The sequence below is a fragment of the Chrysemys picta genome, chromosome 5, assembly GCF_011386835.1.
Source record: "Chrysemys picta bellii isolate R12L10 chromosome 5, ASM1138683v2, whole genome shotgun sequence".
Classification (NCBI taxonomy): Eukaryota; Metazoa; Chordata; order Testudines; family Emydidae; genus Chrysemys; species Chrysemys picta.
The window spans coordinates 120,752,171-120,772,796 of NC_088795.1; the positions used below are offsets into that span (position 1 = coordinate 120,752,171).

The 20,626-nt window shown below is 39.3% G+C and overlaps 1 protein-coding gene across 14 annotated transcripts in view; it reads left to right on the plus strand.

The window, feature by feature from the left end:
• The window catches only part of SH3TC1 (SH3 domain and tetratricopeptide repeats 1), a 63,149-nt gene that overhangs the window by 23,036 nt on the left and 19,487 nt on the right, over positions 1 to 20,626 (plus strand). For 8 of the 14 annotated variants that reach the window (XR_010601584.1, XM_065597108.1, XM_042855515.2 and 5 more), the window contains 7 exons: positions 4,699 to 4,826; positions 10,465 to 10,570; positions 12,557 to 12,715; positions 13,852 to 14,026; positions 15,751 to 15,824; positions 17,545 to 17,740; positions 19,669 to 19,802. Coding sequence is in view for 13 of the 14 variants with exons in the window: in XM_065597108.1 (XP_065453180.1) it covers positions 4,699 to 4,826; positions 10,465 to 10,570; positions 12,557 to 12,715; positions 13,852 to 14,026; positions 15,751 to 15,824; positions 17,545 to 17,740; positions 19,669 to 19,802 (972 nt within the window). In the remaining variant the exon portion in view is untranslated. The remainder of the gene's footprint in view (positions 1 to 4,698; positions 4,827 to 10,464; positions 10,571 to 12,556; positions 12,716 to 13,851; positions 14,027 to 15,750; positions 15,825 to 17,544; positions 17,741 to 19,668; positions 19,803 to 20,626) is intronic. The other 6 variants (XM_042855523.2, XM_065597110.1, XM_065597112.1 and 3 more) reach the window with 2 other exon arrangements.

The following is a 20,626-nucleotide window of genomic DNA, read 5'->3' on the forward strand; positions in this document are numbered from 1 at the left end:
TGGAGGTGCAGTAGAGTTGCCATCCTAGTATTTATGGGAATTGAGCCCTAGTACTTATGGATGTTGAGAGCTCATGTTCTGCTCAATGACTTGAAAAATCTCATGTTTCTGTTCTGTTTGTTTAGATTTCCCTGCTCCCCCCCCCCCATACCTGTGGGGAAAATAAATAGTCCATTGGGTAAAAGTTTCAGAGGCAACCACTGTAGTTCACGCTGATTTTTCCCTATTTTCAAGCAAATAGGGTAACCACATACATACATAGATAAATGACTTGCATGATACTTCAAGATGGTTTGATGTCCTAAAGACAGTGCTGTGTTCTGGTGAGTTAGACATTGGTCTGTGTTCAAATTCTGGACCAAACTGTAAGCATTGATTAGAGCCTGATCCAAAGCCCATTGAAGTTAATGGAGAGATTCACATATGCTGAGCACTCTAGCTTGATCCAGCAAAACACATAAGTAATTATTTTTTAAGGGAATAACCTTAATGAATAACAACTGCTTAAGTCTTTCACTGGATCAGGCTGGAGTGCTCAGCGCCTTGCAGAATTGAGCCTTACTTCTTAAAGATCTGACTCAAAGCCTAGTAAAATAAATAGGTAAACTCCAATTGACATTGAGTCCTGAAGTATGTTCTAAATTGGCCAAGGGGGCAGCATGTTCAACCTCTGAAGAGAGAAGTGTTTCATATCAGTCAATATTAACTCTTTAGCTGATTAAGGGAGTGATTTATCAGGAATATTGGTTAATTTCTTTGAATAAATTGAAGAAAAAACATAAAAAGAATTTAGTATTTAAGTATAGAAATTGCTCATTTATTAGGGGTGTGTGTGTGTGTGTATTTGGTTGAAAATTTGATAATGGTTTTTAGGATTTATTGTGGTTGAAGTATTGTTTAATAGCTGCAAAGGAAGTGAATGGGTCAGTGGTACAAATTAATATTTATCTCAGCAATGGTATCTACAGCATTTACAGTTTATCATGTTCACGACTGACTCTAAGTTTATTGGTCCTCAGCTAAATAACAATTTCCTTAATAATGCTTCCATAGCATCCTTCAACCCAACCTTAAAGAGATTTTACAAGTTGTTACATTAGCTTTAATATTAACTGAGCCTGTCAGAATGTTAGGAGTCACTTCTCTGAGGACTATTAACAGTGCACAACAGTTTAGGACAATGTGTGAAGATACAGTTTTGGGGAAGAGATTACAATCACTTAGGTAAGGCTGAGCGAGAATACATTTTTCAATAGGTTGCTCTCTTTCCTCTGCGTCAGGAATGAAATGGTTCCTCTGCCTGTTGTTAGGGGGCATTGTGTTTTATTGGTGCCCTACTTCTAAAGACATGTAAAATCAAGATCTTGCTCATTTTGCCTCTTAAAAATTCTATATGAGTCGGAATAATAAGTAGGACTGGCTTAAAAAAAATTGTCACCCCCCCCCCTTTTTTAACAGAAAATTGATTTTTTTTCAACTAAACAATTTTTTTTTTTCACAAAAATGTCTGCTTGATATGGAAAATTTTGAGATTTTGTTGAAAACTTTTAATCTGAAAATTGAAAATGTCTGGGTTTCAGCAAAATTTTTTTGGTTGTGGATTTTTCAACAAAAAATCAAACTTTTCCATGGGGGGTAGAGTGGGGTGTTGGAGGAAACATGACCAGCTCTAGTAATAATTTGTATCCTGGCTCAATTCTAACATGGGCAGGGTAACTACCTACATTCTATCTACCCTAATTTCCTTCTCCCACCCACAGCTTCTGCTGAAAAAGTCAATTTTCACTTCTTTCAAACTTTTTTTGTGATGTTGCCAGCTGCTATTAAATAGCAGCTACATCTCACCACAGATGTCAGCATGTGAGTGGTAGGTGAAGTGATCCCACTGTATTATTTCTATAGCATATTGGTTTGTAAAGTGCTTTGGCGCTCATACAAGTGAAAGTTCATTATCATTCCTATTAAAATTGCTGCTCCTATTGCAGAATATTATTCATTGTATTCTGGTGAGTTTCACTATTTTTATACAACCTTGTGCTTTTGTAGATTCAGAATAAGCAAATGCCCATGGATGTCATGGTAGTGGTGGTATTCGATTCTGTATTTCTCTTGATCAGCAGAGTAGCCTTTTCTTGATAAATGAAATGCGGAAAAATGACTTCATCATCCTCATCTATTGTGCCCTGAAGTATAATATAATACACTTGTACTGTCTCTTTCCATAAATAAAAAGATCAGTACCATATATTCAGAAATGGAAGTGTACTATACATATCAAAACTCCTTTACCACTGAGTGTCCTATGGGAAGGCACATGTGCAGCTCAGGATTTCTGGAAAGTGCTCTAGTCAAAGTTTTCAAACTTGGGAACCTAAAGCCGAGGCACCTAAATGAATATTTAGGCTCTCTAATGAATACAGCCATTTACTTCATTGAGAGTTCTGGATGCTCACCACTTCTGAAAACCAAATTTATTTAAGTGCCTAAATATACTATTCTACATGGAGTTTTTTTTCTACTGCCCTTGTAACCTAGTATCTTAGTGCCTTTTAGTAGTGTGTTAAATGATGTGACTAACATCTGTCATGAGTAGTTAATTTTCTCTCTCATACTTTCCTCAGGGGGAGAATTGTCGGTGAATTGTCATGTTTTGGTAGATTTTAGGGTTTTTATTAAATGCACTTGCTGATCTGTATTTATATCACGGAAGGCAGGCAAAAAAGTGCCTTTACGTTTGGCTTGGAAGGTGGGGTGGTTTTTGATGGCCCGTGGTCTGCGTGGGAGTTCATTCCATGGTCTTGGGTCAGCCACCAAGGAAGCTCTGTCTCCTGGACACCTGGTAGTAGAAAGTTCCACTGTGCTCGAAAAAATGGAATTGTTGACCACAATCCTTATCTCCAAGCTTTAGATGATCTTTCAGGTGTGCTGGGCCTAGGCCATTGAGTGCCTTGAGGATAAAGACCAAGACTTTGACCTTGACGCAATATGATAAATATGGATTTCGGTGTCTAACTTTACACACATGTTTGAAATTGTTGACCTGTTGTTCTTCAGACATTGGGAAGAGCCACAGATGAATTAGTACAAAATAACTTACACCATTCTCCTCTTGGTGAGCTAGTATTTTGGGGAATCTGTGATTTTTTTTTTCCCCCCTTGGGGAAAATGCTGAACTATATTACTAACAAGCAATGACCTGTGACTTTGCTGCTCAAATTATGGTTTTATGGTAAGTACGAGTGAGGATGGGCAAATGTGTGTGTTGTGGCAGGATATTGGTGCTGATTTGTGTGCGAGTTGTATTGTGCTGGGGGATTTGTGTGGGTGATCAATTAGGGGTGTGTGCTGAGGTTTGGGGCTGTGTGTGTTTGGGGTTATTATGTGTTCTGATTGTGTTGTTGTATGGGTGGTTTTGAAGATCTGGCAAGGAATCCACTATCTGTGCAGTCTTCCTCATACAATGAATGAAATTGTTGCATGTAAATTAGGTGTAGAGTAAGGGTGATGATTGGTTAAGTTACCTCTGAAATCACAATGGTCTAGGACTCTTGGCATGGCATAGATACATGCCTTACTGTAGCTGAAAACCCCTGCTCTTGCATGGGTATAATTTGTAAAGTCAAAACAGTTGAGAATTTTAAAATTGCATGATAACATGAAGCAAATCCTAGTGATGGTTGAATCCGTTCCTATTGGGTTTTTTGTTTGTTTGTTACTTGTTTTAAGAGCTCTCTACAATACCTATAGCTATTTCCATTGCTTCACACTGACTCAACAGATATGCTAGGCTTCAAACTAATACACAGACAGAGTGACAATCTTGCAATTTTATTATATTGATTGATAGAATTGTGTGACAGTAAGTGCTAAATTTTAGGGGAGAGGAGACCCTTGGTGGTGATTTGGCTTTTGCAAATATAAGTTTCCCCCCCCCCCGTTTTTCAAGATCAGTTTATTAATTATTATTATTATTTATTAATAAACACTTAGCAGAGAAACTGCTTTATCCGACACCCACTCTCCCCCCATGTTCTCTGAAACAGGGTCATGTCCTTGACTTTTCCAGCCAGCTTTAGGAAAACTGACCAGAAGTTTTTACATATCTGAATATAACTTGTATGAAGCCCCCTGAAATAGCTGGGTGGAATGATGTTATGTCAGGTAACAGGGAATTTCAGATTAGAATTTAGATGCGCTGTATTCTGCCCAGCCATATAAATTTAGGGAAACCAGCTGGCAATCTGCACTTGGGGGTGTTAGCTCTTTAAGGCATTAATGTCTGCACTTAAATTGATCGGAGCACAGACTTCAATGTTTGTAGAGCCATCTCCTCTGATTTATACAAATTTCAGATTTTTTCAGTGGTTTCAAGAACAACGGTTCCCCATAACTTCTCCACAGACATTCAGATAGTCAGATATTGTATTTCTGAAACCCCTTTTGTGAAACCAATGAAGAATTTGTTTCAAAGTATTTCTTGCTGTGCTACTACATCTACTAGGTAATGAAATTAAACAAAACATGCAGCAGCCCAGAATCTCTTGTGTATTTCCAGATCCAAATAAACGTTCACCTCTGAAGTTTGAAGAGCTGGTCTAAATGTGGATCCCACAAATTTTGAGGGGTTTCCAAAATTTGACAGAACTGGCTCTCCCATCCCAAAGAACTTGTGTGACTATAAACTAATATTCTTCTCAGATATCTCCCTGAAGCTAATCATGGTAAAACGAAAGAGTGGACTTCCTGACCCCCGACTGCAGGGAGAACTGAGAGGACGACTCCGTCTTCTGGAGAATGACAGCAGGGAGGTCATGGCAGTTTTTAGTGTAAGTCAGCTCTGGTATATTTACAGAACAGTTTGGGGTGTTATCAATAACAGAGTCTACCGAAACATTTCAGCATCATCGAACTAACCTCTGAAACATGCAAGGGTCTGTTCTCCCATTTGTATATGTGTGGGTATAAATTGAAGGTGGTCAAAGCATGACTTATGTCAAATGCAGTCCACAGACACTGTCATTTTTGATTTGGAGGTGACAAAACTGCTCAGATCAAAATGGGATCTCTGTGACTGTGGGCCATACTTGCATACAGGAGATGACAGTGGCTTCAATCTGCTCCATTTAATGTAAATTAAGGGATTGATTTTCCTTCACTTCATCTGGCACAGGGGAGCAAAAATGGGTGCTCCTGAGTTTGGAAATGTGAAGGTCGGAGCAACATGTGTCCCTCCCCACCCTTCAAGGGTCCACAAGCTCTCACAAGAGGACCTTCTGTACTGGCTTATGCAGGACCAATGAGGAAACTATTCCTATTACAAATATGGTTTGCATAGGCAACCTGGCCTGATACCTGTACTGGGCTTAAGTGATGTGTAGGGCTTTGGGCCAACACTAGGATGAATTTCGCCCATTAGTTATATGGCATGAAGCTGTTACATACTTAGGAACAGAAGGTATAATAAGGGAGACAGTGGCATTCTGGGATAACCTTGCACTTATTTATATCAGAAATTTACTTCCAACGCTCAAAGGATCAGACAGCCCACACTATTACAACATCTATTTGATGAAGTAAAATGAGAGAGAAAACATGCAGGTTTACCAAATATTCAGATACATACAAATCCAAAATATAGACAGTAATGACAATAATTAATATAGACAATATTAATATAGACAAAAGGGCTCAGCTCCTGTTTAGGCACTCAGAGTAGCCTGGTATTAAAAAGAAATCAGTGCTCAATAACTCCATTTAAGGAAAATGGGCTGTGCTGCATGTTAAGCACTTTAAAAAATCTGGCTACTTCACTTCATTAATGGACCTGATTAGCGTAATGCACTGGAGACAGTGCCACAATAATATTATATAATAATATAAAATACCTGTTAAACCAAGTACAGAGTTTAACATCCCAATGAAAAGCAAATAGAATTAAAGATATAGAAATGGAAAATTGGTACAACTCTTGAGTTTCCTCAGACACACTTTTAATGCACATAATGAAGGTATAAAATAATGTGTCTAGAACACACCCCACCAGTGAAACTAGCAAACAAAAGTGGGAGAAAAACAGAAAGAGAGAAAAAATTCTAACTATTGTGAGAGAATAGTTGCCAGACCAACTCATTTAATAAGATAATGTATGTAAGTTCCAAATTGCAGGTACTTTACAGTTTATACAAATGTAACAGGGACCTGAAATGCCATCCATATCACAACTGTGTGTACTGAAAATATTCAATTAAGAATGTTTAGAAGTAAGATCCTTTGTATTTTTGGCTCTGACCTAGATGCAGAAAACAACCTTATATGCATGAAGTAGTAGTTTCTTTACTTCATGAAAGCCACAATTATGGAAGAATCTGTCTACAGAAAAAGAAGAAACATGAAAAGGGACAAACTATAAATGATCAGAGAATTGATACACATAATCATATGGACACCTTTGTATCTTCTGAATCTCAATGAAAATCAAGACTAGACTTGTGATGCACTCCTTACTGTCTTAACTCAAATACCAACTGATAGCACGAATGAACCCAACTGGAGGAAATGAAATAAGCCATAGTATTTGGGACATTGAAATGGAAAAGAATAGGATAAAATATTTATTAGTGTGATTGTTAATATAGGTTACATTAAGCGTATAGCAGATGTCTGTAAAGAAAGGAATAAGACATTATGTTCTAGATTTAGGGGAAAAAACCCCCAAAACAATAAAATAATTACCATAGCAATGGAACTAGAAATATTGGAGAACAAAGCAGAAGACATTTTAAATAAAACCACTGAATGCTTTGCATGTAAAGCATAAATAGCTAGTTTTAGGTGTTTGTGTTTTTGTAAAAAAGTAGGAGAAAAAAAATCACATTTTTCCAAGTAGTTTTGTTAATTTTGCCTTAAACTGACACTCTGCTTGTAATACTTAACTCTCATGCCCATTTGAAACCATTTTCTGTTACCAAAGTTGCTTAGATTGCTTGGTCCGAAGCAAAATAGGAGGGGTAAAGAAGAGAGGCATAAATATTGGATTTATCAGGGCTGGCTATTTGCAGTTTTAAATTACACATCAGTGGCATGGGTTCATTTTTATTATTCTCCTGTAATATGGGTTTGCATTATGGGTGGGCTCCTCATCAGACCCTGGATAGGAATATCTCCAAGTATTGGGATACTATAGATTTGGGTCCAAACATATATACTCAATAGCATCAGTTTCAAAAATTATTTGAATCATCATCATTTCATGCTGGTGGAATGATAACTATTGGATCTTCTGTGGCTGTCTTCTGCATGGTTGATGTTCTCACTATCCATTTTAATATGGATTCTCCAACTCTCTCACTAACAAGTCAAACACTGAAATCTTCATGTTTGAGTTAATAGTATCCATTTCACATTACTACTCTGCTATTGTTACTTCTGCAGACTTTACAACCTGTTTTCTTGCTAGACTGCTTTGATGCATGGTTCTCGGGGGGGGAGGGGGAACTACTGTGCACAAATGACTGGATTTTAAGGCACTGCTAGTGTTTAAGAACAGATTTAGGGAAAGGACTGTCGGAAAAGCAAGATATATAATGCCAAGTTTACTTATAAAATGGTGAATTTGTTTTGATATTGAGTAATGCAGGATGCCTAGAGGTTGTGATATTTCAGCCTTTGTAGGCAATTTATTAATAGATTTTGGTCTCATAGACTTTAAGGTCAGAAGGGACCATTATGATCATCTGGTCTGACCTCCCGCATGATGCAGGCCACAAAGCCGTCCCTACCCTTTCCCTTGACTCTGCTGTTGAAGTCCCCAAATCCTGTGGCTTAGAGACTTCAATTAGCAGAGAATCCTCCTGCCATCGATCCCTGCCCCATGCTGCGGAGGAAGGCGAAAAACCTCCAGGGCTTCTGCCAATCTACCCTGGAGGAAAATTCCTTCCCGACCCCAAATATGGCGATCAGTAAAACCCCGAGCATGTAGGCAAGATTCTCCAGCCTCACCCTCATTTGCCATTATACTAATTACCTGCCATGGCACGCTGTTCCTTTGACTAAAATCACGTTATCCCCTTAAACCATTCCTTCCATAAACTTATCTAACTTAATCTTAAAACCAGACAGGTCCTTCACCCCCACCGTTTCCCTCGGAAGGCTGTTCCAATATTTCACCCCTCTGACGGTCAGAAACCTTCGTCTAATTTCAAGCCTAAACTTCCCCACGGCCAGTTTATATCCATTCGTTCTCGTGTCCACATTAGTACTGAGCTGGAATAATTCCTCTCCCTCCCTGGTATTTATCCCTCTGATATATTTAAAGAGAGCAATCATATCCCCCCTCAGCCTTCGTTTGGTCAGGCTAAACAACCCGAGCTCCTCTAGTCTCCTTTCATACGACAGGTTTTCCATTCCTCTGATCATCCTAGTGGCCCTTCTCTGTACCCGTTCCAGTTTAAGTTCATCTTTTTTAAACATGGGAGACCAGAACTGCACACAGTACTCCAAATGAGGTCTCACCAGCGCTTTGTACAACGGAAGCAGCACCTCCTTATCCCTACTAGATATACCTCGCCTAATGCATCCCAAGACCGCATTGGCTTTTTTTCACCGTCACAGAAGACTGTAATTCCTCTTGTATTAGTATTTAATCAGGTGTAGAGACTAGAATACATAGATCTATGTGCAGATGAGAGGGACCATCTAAGAATATGAGGCTTCAGTTTTTTAAAGAGACAGCGGTATTTTTTTGTAATCCATTTATGTTATGTAAATGAAAAATAACATAAATTGTGTGTACATTGATGGAATATTTTCCAAGATATTGAAATGAGTAAAATACTACTAATACCTAGTTCTCATATAGCACTTTTCATTGGAAGACTTCAAAGTGCTTTTCAAAGGAGGTCAGTACTCTTTTATTAAGGAACAGTGGGTGAAATGTTATCTGGCATAGGTTGTGTTAAATATACCTTTGTGTGTCAGTTTTTTTACAGAATTAATAATCTTTGAATCACAGATGTGTAGGACTGGAAGGGACCTCATTAGGCCATCTAGTCCAATCCCCTGCACTCAAGGCAGGACTAAGTAATAACTAGACCATTCCTGACAGGTGTTTGTCTAACCTGTTCATAAAAACCTCCAGTGACGGAGATTCCACAACCTCCCTAGATAATTTAAGTGCTTAACCACCCTGACAGTTAGGAAGTTTTTCCTAATGTCCAACCTAAACCGCCCTCATAATTAATTACCTCATTAAAAAACTTTTTTTTCATAAAACTTACTGCAAATTTGTGACCAGACAAAGCCATAGGTTACTTTGAAGAGTAAGTGATGTACTGTGCTCTCCATATTCTGACACATATTCCATTAAAATCCTGCTTTACTAGAACATTAAGGATGAGCATGCAACAATTGGGAAGCAACAGAGGTATTAAACTCAACCTTAATTCTCATTCTTGTGTGTGCACTGTGATAAAGGGTCACTTCCTCAGCTGACAGAGCCTGCTCTAACTTTTTTGCCGCCCCAAGCAAAAAAAAAAAAAAAGAGTGCTGCCCCGCCGTAACATCCCCCCTCCCCCCGAGCGCTGCGCTGCCCAAGCCCCGCCCCCCCATGAATGCCGCCTGGCGGAAACAAAAACAAACAAACAAAAAAACCCTCCACCATTTTAAAACATCTTATAGTGGAAAAGTAATCATGCTCTGTAATAGGACTGCTGGCTAGAAATTGCTGGAATACTGTATCTCCATTAGCTTATAGGGGCTCCTGCAGTGCTGTGTAGCCCTTACCTTCATAACTGCAGACATGGTTTACATACTGCTCCAACACAACTTATGAGAAAGACAGCCCAGCCTTGTTATGCCTAGTCTTATTCATGGTGCAACTTTTTATTGTGGGTTTTCATTAACTCTCCTAAAAGGCACAGGTGTAATATCATTATTTATTTATTTATTAAGCTTTTAAATGTACACACACGGGATCAGATTCTGGTTTCAGTTACACTGGTGTAAATTGGAGTAACTGTTCATTTCTGTAGGCAAAGGAAGCTTAGCTAAATTTTCTGTAAGAAAACAACAAACTGAAACACTCTTATTCTGAATTTTACTGTAATGGAATTTTATAGTTGCCAATGTAGCTTTAGAGTATAGATGAGAAATCTGTCCACAGTATACATTTAAGTGAATGTTTATGACCCAAACAGGTAGCTAAGGGTATTGGATGAAATCCTGGCTCCAGTGAAGCCAATGGAAGTTTTGCCATTGATGTTAGTGGAGTCTGTATTTTTTCATCTATTCTGTATGTGTAATGTGGATGAGTAACTGACACTATGAAGAACCTTAGCTTTTTAATTTTCTGATTTTGTGTGTGTTTAGATAGTCATTAAATGCAAGAAAAAATGTTTAATATACCTTAATGAATCTATTATTACCTGTAAGATTATAATAAAATAATGTGTTTGCTTGCTTTGTTAGGAGCTGTCTGCCAGATTGTTGTCTATTCACAGTGACCAAGACCTAATAGTGGTGACATTTAAAACATTTGAAGAAATATGGAAGTTTTTAACCTACTATTCCCTTGGTAAAGTAATTTCATCCATAGGACTGTTCAATATTTTTGTTGTATTTTTATTGCAGACATAACTTTTTGATTAGCTGGAAACAATTGTTGAAAGGGATTAGCAAGATAAAAGCATTGGTTCTTAATGTATAATTTTGATTGTTTTAAAGCAATACTATCTATCTGAAATACTTATAGCCCTCCCCCTGCATCTGAGCACCTGAGTCTTTTATGTCTTCACAACACCCTTTAAGGTAGGGAAGTACGATTATCCTCATTTTGCAGATGAGGTGCAGATAAGGGGGGAGGAGAGATAGTTCAGTGGTATGAGCATTGGCCTGCTAAACCCAGGATAGTGAGTTCAATCCTTGAGGGGGCCACCTTGGGATCTGGGACAAAAAATCAGTACTTGGTCCTGCTAGTAAAGGCAGGGGGCTGGACTTGATAACCTTTCAGGGTCCCTTCCAATTCTGAGATAGGTATATCTCCATAAATGAAATGACTTACCCAAGATATCTGTAGTAGAACCAGGAATTGAACCCAGGTTTTCCATGTCCCAAACTAGAACCCTAACCACTGGACCAAGCCTCCATCTTCCTAATACAGCCTTTCCCAAGGAGATTTAATTATCCTATTAACAGCAGCATCTTAAAGAAAAAACTCATTCTTGTCATATAGATAGCATGATTCTAGGGATGATATTCTAGTTCACATGCATGCATAATTATTCAGCTAGCTTCCAAAGCGGACATTCGAATATAGGCCTTGCATGTTCTAAACTCAATTTCAATTCAATGAACTCTGTCAAATGGTATCATCTCTATGTCCTATTGCATTTAGTGAGAGTTTTAAGATATAAGGCATACAAGATTCAGAATATAGAAATGATTAGCTCTTTGGGTCTGCCAGATTAATCTCTGACAACACAATGGAAAGTTTTTTATATAGGAAATTTAAAGGCAATTTTTCAAACATGTCCATGTTTTTTTCGTTGCCTACATATTTGGGTGCTTAAGTTCAGTAACTTAGAACCAGATTTTTAAGAGATGTGGACCACTACCAATTCCAGCTGAAAGGTGTTTGGCACCTCTGGAATCAGGCTCTAGATATCTCAAATTTTGATCCTTGAAAATCTGGGCCTTAGGCCTGATTCTGAGAGCTGCTGAACACAGGTAGCTTCCATTGACTTTAACTGGAGTTTTGAGAGCTCAGCACCTCTTAGGTGTCTGAAGTTGAGCATCCAGTGTTGGAGGATTAAGTAAGAGGTGAGAGAATCCTGCAAGGAAATATGTCAGGGATAGAAAATCCCATGAGGTTTCCCATCTAGAGAACTTCATTTGTAGACATATAGTTTTGCTCAGTTTATTCATGATCCTGATACCAATGTATTTGTTCTTGAGTCTTGAATTCTGCACAGTTAGGGATGAAAAATGTTAGGAAGAAGTAGGGAACTGATGACAGGACTTGTTGCAGTGGTAGTAAAAGTCTAGTAAGGTGAAGAAAGTCAAGAGGATTAGGCACTAATGGCTAATGGGCTGGCAAGACCTTTGTGAACAGCACATATCATGAGGCACTGAGCAGCTGACTATGCAAAATACTCTTTGATTAGAACTCTGAAATTTCCCCCATCAATATTTGGACTTCATGGCCTTTTCTTAAATGCATCTCTTACATATTTGCTGCTATTTGCAAATTGCTATTTGTTGGCAGTAGAAAGAAATGAAAATCTTAAAATTCACTGCTACTCCTACTGAGCAGATACTACGATGAATAAATCAGCATTGATCCAGTCATGTCTCTTATGTGTATATCCTTGAGTCTGTCATAATTCCTCTTGATGTCAATGAGAGTTTTCCATGTGCATTTTGCCAACACTGCAATCCAACAGCAGTTGGACATTGTATTTTAAGCAATAATTTGGATTGTCGGACTGCTAACCACCATTTATTGCCTTTTGGAGAAGTCTGTGTTAATTTAACTAAAGAGACTACCTTAATTTTTTACTAGGTTTTATAAATCACTGCATGGAGAATTTGTTGCTAGATCAGTCTTTCTGGCTCTGTTCCCAAGAAGAGAATGAAGATAAACAAGAAGAAACTGGAATTGAAGTCTGTATAAATGAAGAGTCTCTAAATTTGATGTACAGAGGTCTCTTAATACAGGAAGGTAAGGAAGATTGTATTTGAAAAAGGATAATTATATACAAACAAGTATAGTCCCCATTGCCTCTTAAAATTTTTGTTTTTGAAAATATAAGAGTGAAATGTTGGGGTTTAATCCATTTCCAGTAAAATCAATGGAAGCCTTTCCACTGATTTCATTGGGCTTGAATCAGACACTAACTGCATCAGAATGTATGCAGAAAGAGAGTTGGAACAAAAACCATAATATTGTACAAAGTTAGAAGAATCTTGAATCTTTTTAGAAGTATTGGCAGTAAATAGCATAAATAGCTGCAGAACATATTTTTAAAACTTTTTTTCTTCTACAAGCCCCGTAAATAACATACCTAGGAATGTTAAAAACCTCCTGACTTTAAAAATATATGACCCAGATTCTGCAGCTCTTATTCACATGAGTACTATCATTGACACCAATGAGTTAGCAAGGATTGCAAAATCAGGTCCTCGGGCACTATATCACCTAGTGTGTCTTAAGTCCTTTGATGCCTTCTAACGTTACAATTTAAAAGAATTCTACAGTTAATAGTAGTTGTTGACTCTGCTCCACATTTTGCACATACACCTCTACCTCAATATAACGCGGTCGTGGGGAGCCAAAAATCCCTACCGCGTTATAGGTGAAACGCCGTTATATCAGGGTAGCAGTGGCAGGGCTCCGGCAGTGATTTAAAGAGCTCCGGGCTCCGGCCGCTGTAGGGAGCCGGGAGCCTGGGCCCTTTAAATTGCCAGCGAGCCCCGCTGCTGCAGCCCCGGGGTAGCAGCAGCAGAGCTCCGGTGGTGATTTAAAGGGCCCTGGGGATCCCTGCAGCAGCCGGAGCCCTGGAACCTTTAAAGTGCCACCGAAGCCCCGCTGCTACGGCGCTATATGCGAACTCATGTTATATCGGGTTGCGTTATAGCGGGGTAGAGGTGTATAAATTTCATTTTAGTTTGCATTAAATTCACTCTGGCTAATAAACATTTAGAATTTAAAAAAATCTGTTAAAATTGTGATTAAAAATAGTCTTCTGAATAATATCAATTAAAATGGTCATTCTAGCTGCTTGTGTTAAAAGCCACATGTGACATTAAAACAATTCAATCTCTGTAAAATATGAAATATATTTATTTCTTTTTAAGGAACTTTCTTTGTCTTATGTCCTGACAACCTCATAAGAGAGACAACGGCTGCAGACGTGGAAGTGAAAGTTTATCAAGAGAACAGAAGAGTTACTGAAGACCTCTCTGGATCGCTGGGTGATGACCTGACCTTATTGGCTAAACCTGCTGCAGAGACTTTGATCCCTTTTCATCAGTAGGCACCTGACTTCAGTTTCTATTTCATATGTATAAGAATGTGTATTTATATACAGGCATTTTGTAACTGGCTTTGGAGGGTTCCCTCCTTCTTTATTCAGGAGTGTCATAGGTCTCTCACTCATTTCCTTCTTAAGTTCCACACCAAGTCAGATAAATAAGTGCTGATGCCATAATGCAGTATTAAGGGAGATGGTTTACTATGTTTTGTATTGGATATTAATTCAACATCCCTTCTGTCTGACTCTAGTGGCTATCCACTTGGATGTTTAAGGATGCAATGGAAATGACATAGGTTTTGAAAAGCTCTGGAGTGGTGTCAAAGTGATGAGCATTTTTCACTTTCAAAATACCAAAACGTGGGGAAAAAAATAGTTTTCACTTACATCATCTTAGTCGGGAAGGACTTTTACCTCACTCCAGCTTATTTGGCAGGTGGCAGTCAAGCTCCTTTCTGCAGTCTCTTTGGGGATCAGCCCAGGGTCACTAATCCCTAAATTCAGATGAGTGGGATCAGCATCGGTACTCAATTTGTGCCAATGCTGAGTCCCAGCACCTCTAGGCTTGGCAATTTATAGCCCTGGCACCTCTTTCATTACAAATTAAGCACTGATCAACAGAGAACCCCTCTATTGGTGCTGCTGGCCCATAGAGATCTGAGGCTGAAACAGGGGCCATAAGTTGGTGTCAGTGGTTACTAAGAAATCCCAGAAATATGTCTGACCTCTAGAAGAAAAGCAGAAATGCTGTGTTTTGTTTTTTTGTTTTAATGACCGGCAGAAGGAGCACACCTAAAATACAGCCTCTTTTTCTAGAAAAACAAGTCAAAGCAAATCAAAATGGCTTCTGCTGACCCTCCTGAGCGAATGGGTTAGTTGAACCAATCAGCAAAGCAAAACAAATACCATTTGACTTCATTCCTGTAACCCATCCCAGCTGATACTCACAATATGAAATGTATTTGTAAAATATAGTTGAAACTTTCACAGATAATTGAGCCTATCTTTCCCTTTGACCAAAAAGGGATTATTATTATTCCTATTACTAATTTATCATGGACTAGGCCGCATTGTGCTAGGCACTGTACAAATACAGAACAAAACAACAGTCCCTGCCCCAAAGAGCTAAAGAGTTGTACATGAGCCACGGTATTTTTACTAAAGCTCTGCAAACTTTAAAACAGGGAAATGCGTAAAGTGTTAAATTTCACATTGAATGTCTTAGCCCAGCTCTATTATATGACTAAATTCAGCTATTGCTGCGTAGTTAACTTGCCATATTGAATAATTTAATGCTGAGGTCATCAATACCTTTTTGAGGTAGAGCTGGTAATCAAATATGCATCAAAACAAAATTTCAACCAAGAATTAGGAAAAAATAGTGGAAAATTTTGTGATTTCCCCCCCCCCCCCTTCTCCCCCTCCCCAGCTCCCCTTTCTTCTTCCAGCCAGCTGTACCTGTAATGAGTGCTCAACAATGACACCGTTTGCATAATCAAGAAATGGACAGAATATCATTCATTATATTTCCAGCCTCCTTCAGATTCTATGGTGCTCAGTTACCACACTGATAAATGTCATATGTATTTAAAGTGTATAGGCAGAAGCACTGAAATGAATAAAAGTTTGGAGAAACAGAAGTTTAGAATATCCCTGCCACTATGAAAACCTTCTAGGAGGTGTTTCAGATACTTACTCCAGTGCCCTTTTTTCCTTCCTCTAGATGGTTTCTTAAAGTATACTCTGATCCTGTTAATTTTGCTAGCAAAATGGAGTCTAAATGCAGCAAGAAAATAGGTAAGAAACTCTATCTAAACTTTTGCATCTCATTTTATAGATATTTAAACAGCATTATATAAATTCCCAGAGCTAGATTTTTACAGGGTTTGGTAATGTTCGCACCTTCTCATTTAGTTGTACTAGAATAGCAAAATTGCCATAGCAATTATGGTGCTGTAATATAGGAGGGCTGGCAGAAATCTCTGCCTATAACTATATTTAAGCATGGTATATCTACTGAGCATCTTTCATCCAGAAGTGCTTTACAGGCAATAGCCATGTGTCTAATTAATGTCTAGCAATGATGTCTAGCATGTGTCTAAACTCTGAAGGTCTATCGTCTTGACTTTTTCAATTTTATTTTATTGTTTTTCTCATAAATATTCATTCATATTTCAAGGCACCTATATCAAGTAGATAAATAATATAATACAGTCAAAAGAAATGTATTAATAAACTATTCCATAGGCCTGACATTTAAAGTTTGTAAAGAAAAGAAGGAATATTGGAAATTGAAAGCATTTATATATAATGAACACGTGCATGCGTGCGCATGTGCATGCACCACACACACACACACACACACACACACACACACACACACACACACACACACACACACACACACACACACACACACACACACACATTCTAACTATGGTTTATTTTGTTTTCCATTCTTTGACTTATCCCAATCATTATAATTCTAGATTAACATAGTCCTAGATCTATTTAACAGGTATGACATGCATGGATTCACATTTATTTACTATAGAACAAATCCTGGTGCTCTTAGGCAAAATATCAGTGTCACCAAAAGACCTGTAGCTTTGACAACTAGAAACCAATACTAGAGGGATTTTACTGTAGGTAATATCTGAGAATAATAAGAGCACTAGTAATTACTGGATTGATTGGAAGGAAGCAGAAATGACTCTATTTTAATGTTTGTTTTTGAAATTTGAAATCTTAAACATGTCAATCAGCTCACAAGCTTTTCAAAAAATGGAGGAAAGAGGGGATTAAATTTCTTAACATCTTTCTAGATTTTTTTAAAATTTTGAAATGTTCAATTTTTTGATCTGTTGATTACCACCAGGGCTAGTTAGCATCCCTCAGACATGTCGTGGTCAGGACAGTGTCCAGAGGAACCAATCACTGTTCCAGACCTAAGAAAACAGCACCATGCTGTATTTAACTCTAAATAATACACGTTTATGATGTTAGATGCATCTATATAACATTGGACATTGCCTATGTGGGGATATTTAGATTGCAAATTGCAGTCCCATCCCCATTGTTGTTTGGACCATACCAGCTCCTGCTTCAACAGGGTTTACTGTAACCTCCTTCTGGGGATTTTCTTTCTATCAAACTCACAAGCGGGTGTTGCAAAATCTATTCACCTCTTCTTTTGTAACAGACTAGCAAAGTAGGTAAATTACCATTATGTTCACCTTTTAAACCAGGTGGAATTTTGAATACATTTTAAATACTGTTTTATATGGGTTGAAGGACTTTATACAATACTGAAGTGCTCTAAACAGCAATTGCTTGCTTTAAAGCATCAAAAAGTAATAAATCTCTCCTCACCATGAGTGCAATTCACAGCAATGCCAGGACTGTCTTTGGCCATAATATTCTCCCTCATTATGCTGAGACACCATGATGTTAAATGCTTATGTAGCCATATTATCATATTCTCAAATTAATGTATCTGCAAAACCTTATTATGCAGCTACGGGATCTTCTCGAGCAGTGATTAGTTATGCAAGTGCTGTGCCTGAAGAGATTAGCTTCCAGAGTGGAGACAATATTGAAATAATTGGCTACTTCATAGAATGCCTGGAGTGGTTTGTTGGAAGGCATATGTTGACGGGTCAAATTGGTTTTGTAAAGACCAGCCACGTTAAACCTGACGCCTCTGGAACTGAGTAAGTACTATGTGCATAGTATTTTAAACAATGAATTTAAAGGGGCACAGTAAAATATTTTTTAAGTCTTTTAATATACTTTTTGTTTGTAAAACTCTTAGATCTCTTTATGGAGAGAGTTTCCATTGTCTGACATACACTTGTATAAACAAACACAAACAAAGAAAAGTGCAGCATAAGCTGCTTCTCTTCCATTAGTAACCCAGATCCAAATGTGAGCAGTTCCTGTTGTCCCAGAAGGCGCATCGTATCCACTTGGTTCAGTCTATTTTTTCCTTGCCACCGGTCTTTCCATTTCAGTAGTCTCCACACTCAGTGACTCCAGTGATCCATGTTAGACAGAGGCATCCAAGCCTCAACCGAGGACCACACTGGTAACCTGGCAGTGGCCTGAGGGTAACTCCTAACTTTCCTAGGATAGATTGCAAACACTTCTATTCTGAGGTGCAGTCTGTGGGCACTGCAGGCTGTATCATCTTGAACTGAGTGGAGCTCATTGATTCAAACGTATGGAGAGTTTGTACATGGAAACAGTATGCTTATAAAACCTTGCAGGTGCAACTTTTGAGGCCCATTTGAAAATTTGGCCCTTAAAGATTACTGGAAAAGCAATATCATGATACAGGCAATCTTACCACATTGAATGACTGTTGTAATAAAATGCTACCATGATACAGGAATATTGATAAAACTAGGGTTACCATATCTCATAAATAAAAAAAGAGGACCCTCCACGGGCCCTGGCCCCGCCCATTTCCCCACCCCTAGCCCCGCCCTAACTCCGCCCTCTCCTCCCTTCCACTCCCAGCCAGGGGGAAAGGGCTGCCCCAGTGCTACCGGCTTCAGGGTTTGCCGGGCAGCCCCCAGACCCTGTGCCCCCAGCCGGCGCTTCCCCAGCACAGCTGGAGCCCGGGAGGGGAAGCGCCCAGCCGGGGGCGCAGGGTCTGGAGGCTGCCCAGCAAACCCTGAAGCCGGTAGCGCTCGGGCTTTGGGCAGCCCCTATGCCTCTGGACCCTGTGCCCCCAGCCGGGCACTTCCCCTCCCGGGCTCCGGCGGCGCAGGGTCCGGAGGCACGGGAGCTGCCCGAAGCCGGTAGCGCTCGGGCAGCCCGGCTCTTAAACAGAGCCGAAGAGTCGGGGAGGAGCAGAGCCGCCATTTTCCCGGACATGTTCGGCTTTTTGGCAATTCCCCCCGGACGGGGGTTTGACTGCCGAAAAGCCGGACATGTCCGGGGAAAAAGAGGACGTATGGCAACCCTAGATAAAACTTCCTTTGATGTGCTTGAAAAGGGATTACCAGCATGGACAATTGACATTATCAATACATATTTGCATGCACAGTTACCAATATCAATTTTGTACACACAACAATTGATTCTATGATAATGCAAAGATTTCCATCATTTCCTGTAACAAGCACAAATTATAATAAACCTGGAATGGTTTGTTAGCAGGGTTTAAACCTGGGATCTTCAGCTCTGCAGCTCAGACCTATGACACCTGAACTAAAAGAGAGAGGCTACATCTACACTACGGGGGGGGGGGGGTCGATTTAAGATACGCAAATTCAGCTACGCGAATAGCGTAGCTGAATTCGACGTATCGCAGCCGACTTACCCCGCTGTAGGGACGGCGGCAAAATCGACCTCTGCGGCTTTCCATCGACGGCGCTTACTCCCACCTCCACTGGTGGAGTAAGAGCGTCGATTCGGGGATTGATTGTCGCGTCCCAACGGGATGCGATAAATCGATCCCCGAGAGGTCGATTTCTACCCGCCGATTCAGGCTGATATCCTCTAGTAGGCAAGCTAATAAAGGGGGACACGGTGCATGTTATGTCTGTGTGCTGCATAAGCCAAATATACAAAGGAATAAGATATAAGAAATGTGATCATAGCTGTTGTTCAAACTTACTATTCCCTTTTGTAGACAACAAAATCTGGATTTTCTTGAGGAGGAAGAGAGAACTTTTTTTGCAAAAGAAAGAAATGTTGTGGAAGAGGATGTGGTGCATGTATTGAAGCAAACATCAAACACAGAAGTTTGCACTGTGTATAGAGTAGGTAAGGATAGGTTCTATTCTTTGAGGGATGGATTCTCTCCTCAGGATGCATGCATAGTTCCCATTACTCCTCAGTTATTTTTATTGATTCTTTCTCTATCTCAGTGAGACGTTTTCCCCATTTATAGGCATTTTGACTTTTATTGGCAGGTGCATTTATATCATAGAAATTTCATATGGAAAGTCCTTTTAGATCATCTACACAAGTCTCCTGCTGACGCAAGACTGTCACTGCAGGGTTTTCACCCATTCTTTTTTGTGCACTTTTGAGTGACTCAAACAATGTGGCTCCAACATGCCCCCAAGAAACGGTTTCACAGTTAAATCGATCTTGCAGCTTTAAAATGTTATAGGATGCTGCATTATAAAAGATGCAATGCATACAGCCAAATACTGTATTGTATTGTTCTCAGTTAAGGTCGAATACTAATGCAAACACACACCTCTATGCTTGAATGAGCTTTCAAAGTGTAGAAAAATAGCTATAATCTGTCAGTTCAAAAATGCCAGTGCTATGAGAAAGAGAATGTTATTTCTTTGATGTAAAGTCATTATTATTATAGAAGCCCTCTCACTTTTCCATACACAGATAGAAACAATAGGGGGCCATTCTCCTCCCACTTTGCTAGGAACAAAAATTGTAAGCCATACTGACAAGATGGGGGACTCTATCCTGGGAAGCAATGACTTTGGAAAAGATTTGGAGGTGGTGGTGGATAAGTGGCTGAACATGACCTCCCAGTGCAATGCAGTGGTCAAAAGGGCTAATGTAATCCTCAGATACATAAATAGGGGAATCTCCAGTAGGAGTAGAGGTTATTTTAC